Source organism: Orbicella franksi, chromosome 7, assembly GCF_964199315.1.
Source record: "Orbicella franksi chromosome 7, jaOrbFran1.1, whole genome shotgun sequence".
NCBI lineage: Eukaryota > Metazoa > Cnidaria > Anthozoa > Scleractinia > Merulinidae > Orbicella > Orbicella franksi.
In genome coordinates this window covers 19106487-19118670 of record NC_138151.1, presented here as the reverse complement: position 1 = coordinate 19118670, position 12184 = coordinate 19106487, and the positions used below count along the sequence as shown (strand labels likewise).

Sequence of the window (12184 nt, the reverse complement as noted above, 5' to 3'; positions counted from 1 at the left end):
GAAGAGTAAGACGGGCTTGGAGTGGTAGCATAATTGTGCTTCACTCTTCGCAGAACACTAAGACGTTAATTAACTTTATCGATGATGGAATGAACGTGTTCATGCCAGGTCATACACTGATTAAATAAAACTCCTATGTACTTGAAGGAGTCGGTTCGTTCTAATTGAGAGTCATTAATGCAAAGAGAGAAATTCTGGAACGATTTTAGTTTCTGTGTACTACCAAACAAGGCAAATTTGCATTTGCTTTCATTCAAGGTGAGGCGATTGAAAAAGAACCACTGGGCTTCTAGGGTAGCAGCATCCTTTGCTGAGGTGTAGACAACGGTGTTGTCAGCAAAGGATGTTAAATCACATTGTCGTAAGCATTGTGGTAGGTCATTGACGTAACTAAGAAACAACAAAGGTCCCAGAATACTCCCCTAAGGGACAACAACAGACACAAGTTTGGAACAGGAAAGGGCATTCTCAACTGCATTCCACAGAGTGACTTAAAAAAAATTCGAGTGGAGCTTGTGGATTAGACGCTGATGGTCGACAGTGTCAAACGCTTTAATCAGGTCCAGAAATACCGCACCAGTAACAAGGCCCTTGTCCATGTTGTCCAATACTGTATCCAAAAAATGAGTAAGTGTGATCCCAGTTGACATCTTCGGGCAAAAAGCATATTGTTTAGATGTAAGGATGCCATGGTCGCCCAAGTATTTGTAGACTTGGAAATGAAAACCTCTCTCAAGGATTTTGCTTATTGTTGGGAGAATAGAAATCAGCCTGTAATTATTGGGATCACATCATTAGAATTTTAAATCCCTAAAACGATTTTTCTTTTGAAACAGAAATAACTTAGCCATCTTTATAATCATACATATAGAATTACTATTTACCCGTAAAAGAGGAAAGCTACTGTAGAAAGTCTGTTAATACCTCATAACTTTTAAGATAATACGACTTTCACAAAACCCATAGCGTAGCACTAAGCACGTGGACATTCATAATCTATTGACACTGATTTAAATTTTCAGATTTGTACGCCTTGTAAGTTTTAGGTGTTTCCTGATTCTGGTCACTTGACTAGTCAAATATGGCCATGATTTGAAACTTTTGCAGGACTCTTCAATGGAACAAACCAGTGCAAAAAGCTTATCCTTAGGTCTGGTTTTCAAAATATAACGGTTAGAGTTAGAAACCTTCCTTAGTAAAAAATTCATGACCAGTTGGTAGTTAAGAAGGACCCCCCTAAGGTGATAGCCAAACTTTCTTTACTATTCAAGCGAGTGACAAACATTTAGATGTGCACAGTTCCTACCGCGTCTTGCGAGATTGATTTATATGGTGGGTTACCGAATTCTTGTTGTGGGGATGGTTTGCATTACAAATGTAAAATAAACCAGAGGGTTATTGGCGATTCTAGAAAACAATTTTTAGAAGTGATTGAAAATTACTGTACTTTCGACGGATCACGTGTAACTTGTGCATCCCTCGACCAATGTATCGGTCGACATGTCGACCGACTCTCGACCGATATATCGGTCAACATATTGACCAACATTCAACTGATATGTCGGTCGACATATCGATTGTCACTCGGCTGATATATTGACCGAGATATGACGGCTGATATATCGATCGATATATCAACCGAGATATTGGCCGAGTGTCGGTCGACATATTGACCGACTATCGGCAGATATCTCAGTCGATATAGCGCCCGACACTCGGCTGATACGTTGACCATTGATTTTCGGCGGAATATCGGTCGACTGTTGGTGGTATATCGGTCGACTGTCGTATAATATAAGTCAAAAGCTTAGACTGCCAGTGTCAGATGTATAAGTTATGCGCATTTCATCCTTTTTTGGTCAACCTTAAAAATTTCTGAAGGCTTTATGTTCGGATCATGTGCCGCAAATTCAGTCGTTGTCAAGCAAGACACCCAAGTGAAATACTGCCAAATACACAAAATACAGTTGACAGGAAAGAAGATAAGGACGATGAAGGATAACAAGGTGCTGGAATAGAACTGATGAAAGACGAGTAAGTATTGAATTTGCCCATGCATCGCACTGTTTTGCTGTTGTTGATTTTTACATTTCCTTGCCTGTGGGAGGGGTTACCGCATGACTTAAAATTTAGGAGAGTTATACAAGCATTTGACAAAACAATCAAGATAAAAAAATCCAGAAAAACGAATTCATATTTAAGCAACTTCTTCACACCGCCATATCTGTCGTGGTATCTGGCCTTCACTGGCGTAGTCCCTTTGATTTTTCTGGTATGGAATGGGGCTGGGTTTCAGCCTTGCCCTGTCAACAAGTCGTACTTGTTGTTAAATAATTCTACTGAGGCTATGCTTGTTTTCCATATGTACTCTAGCTTGTACTTTTTAGTTGGGTATATTCAAGAAGATGGGATATTTGTCCTCATTTGGTATGTTATATTTTTTTCCCCCACTGGTATTACTCCTTGCATGTATCTTATTTTAGTAATTCCCTTCCAGTCTTCTATTCAAACAGGGATACCTGCGCAGCTCAGCAGAAGTTACTAACCTAGGTTAAATTACATCTGCGACGCAGGCTACAGTCACCAGTACGCAAGCATCAGTGAAGTATCGGCAGAATGTCGGTAGCCTATTGATCGACATGTCGGCCGACAATCGGACAACCACTCTTGGTCGACATATCGACCAACATATCGGTTGAGTGTTGGTCGACATATTGATATGTCGACCGACATATCTCGGTCGATATATCGGTCGAGTGTCGGTCGATATGTCGACCAACATATCAGTCGAGTGTCGGTTGATATGTCAACCGATACATCAGTCAAGTGTCGGTCGATATGTCAACCGATATACCGGTTGAGGGGTGCACAAAAAACACACGACTATGGTCCTGTTTCGTGACTTTTTCCGCTAGTTTCAAGGTTTGGCTCCACTCTGTATGTAATAACTTCCCTCTCGTCTTTGTTCCACCTTTAATCAAAACTATAACAAAATTCTCGAACGTGATTGGCTACCAGCAGCCCGATTTGAGCATTAATTGGACAGCGTACGCGTCATGCTTGTAATTGGACAGTACGCGTCATTTTGCGCGCGCTGTTGCGGTGCACTTTGTTGAGTAAACCGCTGTGTTTTTCAGCATTCATAACGAAGTTTAATCGTTCAGCGATCAATCGATGGTTTGTTCGTTTCTCGAATTTTGTCATAGTTTTGATTAATTGGTAACAGGACATCGTGTCGTCCAATTCGGTCTGTAATCATACTCGTGATTAACAAATCGGACTCCCGCTTTGCGGTCGTCCGATTTTGTTAATCACTCGTATGATTACAGACCGAATTGGACTTCACTCAGTCCTATTACCATTATAAATCAAGTTCTTGTCCTGCCTCATCATCAAATTCCTGCTAGAGGATTAACCGAGGCTGGGATTACGTCTGCTACTAATTTGGTTTCTTCACTAGGGGAGGCAGGAGCTTTTCCTCCACCAGTTTTTTTTGGCTTCATGAAGATGTAAGTTGTGCTCCTTTTTCGACAGGAGTTTCAGCCGCCTCCAGCATCCTTGAAGCTGACTGAGGTCACGTTTGATACCGTTAGGATTTTGGGAGTTAAATTTAGTTAAGAAGTCCTCCCATGCTTTTGCCTTTTTGGCTGATGCGGTTTTACTGTCGTAGTCTTTACTTTCCACTTCTGGAAAGTCTCTACCCAATTCGACCAATAAAAGTTTTTCTTGTTCGCTGAAATTTGTTGTGGGGCTTGTTTTAGATGTCATGTTTAAGAGCCATAACCACTGTCTGGAAATTTGCATACGAAATAACTCTGTAGACAATGCACTTCCTCGTAAGACACGGTTTAGCCACTAGCTCGAGAAAACACTGTTCAGTCGAGTTTCAATGATGAATTTTAAACATTGTTTAGCCGTTGTTTATCGAGACATCTAAACTGCGGCTCAGTCCCAAACAATGATTAACTTAGACTTCGTTTAAATAATCGGCCCATAAAGTTCTGTTTGTCCTCGAAATAGAGCTTTGTAATCGAATAATCAATGGCACATACGTCCTACAACAAGGCAATTAAGATTTGTGAGGTTTCCAACTGCAGAACTAGCTATGTATTTGTGGATTTCATATACAACCACATGCTCGAGGCCGACAATCTGCAATTGAGTTTCTCATCTGCATACACAACGAATCAAGGTTGATAAGTATATGAGGAAAGTAAAACAAACCATTTAGATTCGACTTTACTGATGAAGATTGTAGCACTGAAAGGAAGCTAAAGGAGACCTGGGAGGAGAATGAGCTTGTTTTTGACCAAAACGCAACACTCAGGTTATCAGCGTACCAAAAAAGACTTTTAAAACAAAAGAACAGTGAAGGAGAAATGTATTCGACCGTATTCATTTAACTGATACCATACTGAACCTTTGTCAATCTTGTTGAAGGATTTTTAATTACTAGTAAGAAAAATGCAAATTTGTGTAACTCGCAAGGTTTATGTTTGTACACAGTAATTGACTTTGTATACATATGGTTGGTCGGCAATAACGAAGCCAAAAGACGAATTTTTCCGCGTTTTTGAATAATTAACGGAAAAATATACTCTAATCGTTAAGAACTATCAAGGGTTCAGTAAGAGTACTGAAAGAAGTGTTGTATGTAGATTAGTAGAATAGCCAAACGGGCCAGCAAATTGTCGATCTTGACTTGCAGGGTGGCAGGCTCAACTGGCGACCCGCACTTCGAAATCGAAGAAAACTATATACATCATAGCCGTCCTAATCGTAACTAGACTCCGAATTGTATTGCTAGATGATACAGTTCTTGTCCATTTTTGACAAAATATGAAGCATATTTTAAGGTATCAGTATAACCGATTTGACCATCCGCACGCGGTCCACTCTAGCGTTCGTGGTTTTAACAAAACCCCTGTAAACCGTATATTTATTGTAAGCTTAATAACTACAGATCATGACCCGATCTGTTTTAAACGGTAAAAATTTACCGTGTTTCGAAAACGTGAATGTGTTTATAAAGCTTCACGAACCTATAAATCAAGGCATATGCCCGCTAAATTTAGGCCGGAGAAAACGATTAACATGGCATCCGTTTCTTCACACATTGACCTACAAAACCGTGTCTCAGATTTTTGCCACATGCGTTTGTTATTTTTCTACAAGAGGATAAAGTTAGAAAAGGAAAAAAAATAGAACTGCCTGGGAAAAAAGGCGTGTCTTTTTAATAAGAATAATCAGAATTCTCAGACACGGTTTTGTCGGCGAACGTTCTGACAACATTCTCTCCGAATTTCAACCAATTTGGTCCCGGGGCTGCCGACTTGGAACTCGAAATGCACGTACAACTCGCCTATTTTTCACTTTCAAGAAAAAGAGAAAAAATAAAATTCGGCGGCATCCAAGTGTTATGAGATTATCACACCAAGGGAAACACCGCAGAGGAATCAACTATCTATATAACAATAGGACTGTGACAGTTAACACGGAACAGGTACAAATTTCCCGCGACGGCATGCAGTAAATTATTCTCCAGTGAATAAACCGCTTTTTCATGTGTGAAGTCAGAATTCCAAGGTTAGTAAACTTGAAATTATCTTTTGATTTACTATATTAGCGTTCGAAATTTTACGCATCGGTTGACTAATCCTCTTCCTTTCAACTTTGTCCACTTTTCTTCGTCAATTTTCTATGCTTCGACAGTTTCTTGCGATCGCTGTCGAGTTCATCCATCAATTTTTCCTTGGCTGTAAAACCACCCTTTGTTGCTTTCGGCTAATTTAGCAGCCCACTCTTTGTCGAAAGTGTGTTTTGCCTTCTTTGGCCTTCATTTAGCGGATGAAAACGGGCAAGATCGCTTTTTCTTCTTCGGAGACTTCCGTGCACTGATTTTGGCGACCGAATCACGTGTCAACTCAACATGTTATTGATGTCATGCATGTGACTTCTCGCCTCGATAATTAATTCATTTGACAGAACTTATCAGCTCTCAATTGAGTAAGGAATATGCAAAACATCTTTCTCGCGCTATAACTAGCGGCAGATATATTATTTTTTCGTGGGTTTTTTTTTATCTTAAAGATAACCTTAAGATTTATCCAACCGCTTAAAAAAGTAAAATTATGCAAAATGGCAAATTTTCCCCTTACTGATACCTTAATACCCCAAATATGTTTTCACAGCACTCGAAAACCCAGTTAAACTTCTCTTGAGTGTTTTGAGCCATGTCCTTCGATGACATCACAAGAAGCCCGACTCAGATCCCACTATGCTCCGTCGTGGGCACAGAAATTACAACTTTGAACGCCTGCAGAATCGCGGGAATTTTATCAATCGATATGATTTTTTCACTAAAGTAACTGGAAAAACTAGTAGCTAGTAGACTTCATTAAAGGAAAAATAATTTGGGGGGTTAGTTGCACTTTTAGGTACTGTGGGAACCTTTTATTGGAATCTAATTAGCACACCTATAAGAGCACAACATGACGCTTCTTACATCAGTAGAATCTTTTCCTTTGAAAGCAACCCTCCAAATTTGTTTCTAAAGCCTCTTTAGCCAACTCAACAGCGAAACTGTTTCCTCCTCATCACTTATATATCAAGATTTAAGAAATTACAGCACAAGATTGCTATACTTTCAATAGCTAAATGAGATACAATTCACCAGTTACCATCATAAACACCTAGTACTTACTTTCTTAACATTTTCATACACATAACAGGTCCAAGAGTTGAGCCTGGTCCATGTGCATCAATACCATTGTTTAACAAGTGGAGTTTCTGAATCCATGGACCAACTGCTGGTGGGGGGGGTGGCTCCTTTTTTCTCTTTGCACTTTTTTTCTTTTTTCCTTTTTTCCCTTTTTTCCCAGTGGAAGATATGCGAGACCTTGCACTACTGTGTGTAAAATAAATGTCAAACAAACTAATCTATGTGACAAGACTGGACTTAATGCACTGATCCCTGGGCTGGATAGGAGGATACGTTGGAGATTACAAGGGAACACCCAGACAGGCACATGAATGGTAACCACAGGGATATCATGCCAATAAACTTTTTTCTTTAAACCATGTACATAGGAAAATTAAGAGAAAAAGCTAGAAATTTATGGATCAGCAACAGGTCCATATGATGGAGAATTTCTAAAAGGTCTTTCTGATCATCATCTATCAAATTCCTTATTGAATAACCAAAACAAGCCAGAGAACAGAACAAAGAGCAACTTATTTGTTCCAGATGTAAGTTTGCAAGGTGTTTTCAGACTGGTTATTATTTTGAACCCACCTTCCAGGTTTACTTTTAATGGAAACAGAAGATGTTGGCCTTGATACTGACGACATAGCAGATGGTACACCCGGTACAGCTAACGTGTTTGTTTCAATGTTCTCTGCCTCCTTTCTTTCAGCACGTTCAATAGCTTCCATTTCCGCTGAGTCAGCAAAGAGCTTGATGAGTTCAATCACTCCTTCACACTCCAAGAAGTTGCCATCAAGATAAATGTCACTGAAATACACAAAAATTTCTCACTACACTTTCACTGATCATAATTACTGCCCGATACGTTAATTTCTTTTTCAAAGCATACAGAACATGCATTAAACTATTGATAATACAGTCAAACCTCTATTAAGCAGTGACTCTCCGGAAATAGCTGAGTGACTACTTAATACAGGTTGACCACCACTTGAAAGAGGTGATCAAAATTTAGTGTATTATGGGGCAAAAAATTGAACACTATAACAAAAGTAAGCGTGCAATCTACATTTATTGTTTGTGACAACTGAAAATGCAAAGTATATCTAAGAAGTCCACGCACTAGTCAACGGATTTTTTGATTTATGTTGTTCATAAGACAAGTGCCAAGTGTCTTTGCTTTAAAGCAGGTAATTGCATCTCATTTAACATGAAGTGAAAAATCAGTCATGGTCGTCTGTGATTTGGGATAGCATAACTTAATCCTGATTGTGCAGACGTTGGCATGGGATTTTGGGCTGACGATATAGTACAGTCGAACCTCTGTTAAGAGACCCTCTGTTAAGTGGTCACCCTCTATTAAGAGGTCGCCATTCAAATTCCCGAAATTCGCTTCACCCATTAAGCGGTTACTTCTATTAAGCAGTCACAATCACCATTTGGACTTCCCAGTTGGCTTATTTTATTGTAAATTCACCTCTGTTAAACGTTCCGCTTGTTATATTAGCTGGTCAACCAGAGCACAGTTTTAAGGTCCCAAAGAACTCTAGTTGCCGCTGAACAAAGTCAGTAACTTTCTTCACTTAGGGTTAGGGTTAGGGTTAGGGTTGGGGTTAGGGTTATTCATTAATTTTGAAAACTTTCCACTTTTTTTTTAGAATTGGCAAGACATTAAGTCCTGATGTGGACTGCAGTATGCAAAATGATTAATTAATAAAGACCTAGATGACAAATTGAAAATAGGTAAATAAATAGTGATAATTTAAATATATAAATAAATATTAATATCAATATATAGTAAATATTAAAAATAATTAATCTTAATCTGGATAGTGTTAAAATTAACAAGTAATTTGGAAAGTGTAGCACAACTACATCCTGGTCCAATTCCAACTCTCTGACAGCGAAATTTTCCTGGTAAAAGTGGAGAGCAACCCCCATAAGATATTATATTGTCAGTTGTCTGTCAACAAAACTGTCAGTCAACAGTCAACAAACTGTTGGTAATCTGTCAGCAACATGTTTATCTGTCTTTGACTGAAATAATTGTCAACATTTTCTTATTTATCTTTTCGACAACTATGCTAGAGGGGAAAATGTACTCTACATGATACACTCTACTCTCAAATAGTAGTAGGGATCTATCCACCAAACTAAGTTTGCTTAAGTGGCTCCTTTGTGAATTACCTATAGCAATTAAAAAAATGTCTTAGACCAATGTGTTGATTAAATTAAGAGAAGTGTTTTTGGACTGCTTAACACTGTCACTTTAATGATGGTCAACTGTAGTAAATGTTTTGGTATAATGTCTGCCAACAAATGGTTGAGACGCTACTGACAGCCTATTTAAATGGTAGCCATTGTTCACAATTAATAACCATTTTTTCAGTCTTCAGAATATTTTTTATTCAATTAACCCAAATGACAGGAAGCTGCATTTAGAGGTAACTAGACTACAATTTACCTTAGGACAGTGTTTGAAACTGTTTTTCCAAGAATCTCTCCACTGGGAGGGCCAAGATCACAATAACAAAGGCTGAGACGTAACAGAGTTCTGTTACCATAAAGGCCTCTACAAAGACCACTGCAACCAGAGTCACCAAACCTACAGGACAGAAAAATGTTCCAGAATGACAACAATATTATTCAAACTCATTCAGTGCATCCAGTTATGCTCCATTTACACCAGCTTTCAGTGTTACGTACACAGGAGACATCTTTTGACATGCTACCTTTCGACATGTTATGTAACCTGGCCTACATAAAAAATGTAGGTACAACAGACTTCTTTTCAGTCAGACTCAAATTTTAGTGATGAAAGATGGATTTATTTGACACCAAACTAAGGTTAGGAGTATCAAGAAGTCATTGCAGGAGAAATAAATCAACTGTTTTAAATGTTTGCCCCTTGTGAATATTAAAAGTGGTAACGGTCTAATTATACCGGAAGTCATTTTTTATAATAACTGCAGAAATTCTCACGTGCTCATTGGCTACCTTTCATTGTCAATAAGCAGACACACACGTGAATTTTTAATTTACATGATGGTGACCTGACGAGTGAGAGTGGGCAGCTTGACAATTTGTTATTGTTAAAAACAAATGGACATCAGTTTTTTTATGCGTCTGTACTGTTATTGACAATGATCAATAACAGAACAGACACATGAAAAACTGATGTCAATTTGTTAAATTGACAGCCGATCAACTACACTAAAATTGTTTGAATCAGTGCCCTATAAATCGGGAAACATGAAAAGTCCACAATCTTCTTCCGCCATTTGAGGTCAGTAATTATCATTTATTTGTCATTTCTTCTTCTGATAACCGGAAAAATTACAAACAATGAAACTTTTTGTGGGAGTAAATCAAATGCTTTCGAAAATGAGTTCCATAGTGGCATCACGAGTTTGATAATATGGCATAAGTAAAATGGTGTACTCACACAAAATTATTGGTTCCAATCGTATTTATTCACCTGCCATAGTTCTTTAAAGTAGAAGTATTTCTTTTCGAGTTATGGCAAAAGGCAAAACATTAAGGTTTTCAAATCACCTATTAAAATATCATATTACAGAAATTCTTTTCATTCTTTCAGTTTTATAATATTTTAGAGCAAATCTACATACAGATTCATGTTTTAAATGTGAAAATATGATCCGTATTGAACAATATTATTTCTACAGATATAATATGAGGGGTGGCGAATGGTCCTTCAAAAACTCTGGGTCTCGCAAATTTTCGAATTTCACGGGTCTCGCAGTCTCGTTTTTTTAGCAGTTATGTGCGTCTCGCAGTCTCGATTTTCATATGAAGCTCTCTCGGAGTCTTGATCAACTTTTTGCAAGGTTAAGGGCTTTGAAGTTCCGATTCATTTGTTTGTTTTAATAAATGACATCTTCTCGTCACTTGATATTGAATTTCCATAAAGCAACTTTCAAATTTCCGAGAAAAAGTTATCCCTAACTTCTGCCAAATTGTCTTAGTTCCACAAAAAGCTACAAAACTTACCGCAACGTCATTTTGGCGCCAAAAAACAGTTATTTTGTTCTAGGATATCCTAACGTAGTGTGTTATAGTCGAATTTCCAGTTCCAGCTTTTTCGCAAAGGCTGGCTAAATGGCTAAAAGGGAAATCAAGAAGCCACACACAACCCACGATAGCTCATCATGAAATAAACCCACGAAGTTGAAGAACTTATCTGTTGTCCCCTGTGGAACTGTGTAAAGGCACAAGTATTTACAACAAAAGGCTCCTCTGTAAGACTTCTGTACTGTACAAGCTCATTCTCGCTCATTCTTATCACTCTCAACTAAATCTGGGGCTCGAATTTTAAGAGTGAGTCCCTCGCGCTTGCACCCAAAACACTTTGAAGTCTCGGTCTCGCAATCTAAAAAGTCAATATGTCTCTAGCCCGTGAACGCAGATGTATTTCCGGCTGTCACCTGGTTCCGCCGAAAAATAACGTCTGCGAACCCGTGCCAGAAAACGATTTCTATGATGTAGGAATTCTACTAGCACTCGAGTTTCATTCTATCATGGAATCTGATTGGCCAAGGAGAAACAAAAGTCATTAAGTCACAGAAATCATTTCCTGGCTCGGGTTCACAGACATAATTTTTCAGCAGAACCAAGTGACAGCCGGAAATACGTCTGCGTTTGCAGGCTAATATGTCTCAGGCTCGCAAAGAAAAGCGCTGGTCTCACTGTCTCGTAAAGTCTCGCATTTACCATTCACCACCCCTAATATGTAAAATATTTGGCAAAAAAAGCCCCAGGAATACCTTAAAGTGCCACTGAAACGAAATTTTCGTACTCTCTTTTATTATCCCAATCTATAGTTTCAAACGTGCTTAAAGTAATGGTGAACTTTGTTTCTGCCAAATCCTAACGGAAAGTGCTTTTTTTAGATGTTGAAATCGACTTTTTGGAGCAAAACTGTGTCCGGGCTCTGGAACCGAGTTTAAGGACCTTGTGACGTCACTGGTTGTATTCACGCAAGAAGCGCTATAGATTCTCTCTTGTTTTCACTTGAGTTATTCAAGTTTATTCTTCATATTGTCGATACCTACTAGTTTTCTACCTTATAATTTCTGTCCAGCCTTGACAGGAAATACACATCATAAACGTTGGAGGGTGCCAGAGAGTGTAGATTCACCAAAATAAATGCTACAGATTATAACAGCTCAGTATACTTTTCGAACATCTTGAGTACTCGATTGGAGATTTCGAAGACGAGTGTGGCAACTTTTATATCACGTCCTGAAGCCTAAACACCATATTTCGTTGTCTGTTTTCAGCCTGGTTCTGAAATTTGGATTCTCGCGTTTATCTAAGGTCTATTAACAAGGTTCGAATATATCCTCGGCAACTTTACTGCATTAAAAGTCGTAAGCGCATCAGCCATCCGCACAATCACGAAGTTGTTAACGGTCCACAAGCTTTGAGTTGAGTACTTCTTTGCACACTGAGGGCATCTTT

At 38.6% G+C, this 12184-nt stretch overlaps 1 protein-coding gene across 2 annotated transcripts in view; it reads right to left on the bottom strand.

The window, feature by feature from the left end:
- Positions 1-12184, bottom strand: part of LOC145492356 (uncharacterized) — a 39448-nt gene that overhangs the window by 2836 nt on the left and 24428 nt on the right. The window contains exons 5-7 of one of the 2 annotated variants that reach the window (XM_081471797.1): positions 9168-9308; positions 7295-7513; positions 6704-6904 (exon numbers count right to left, since the gene is read on the bottom strand). In XM_081471797.1, coding sequence (XP_081327923.1) covers positions 6704-6904; positions 7295-7513; positions 9168-9308 — 561 coding nt within the window. Of the gene's footprint in view, positions 1-6703; positions 6908-7294; positions 7514-9167; positions 9309-12184 lie in introns of both variants that reach the window. The other variant, XM_081471796.1, reaches the window with a different exon arrangement.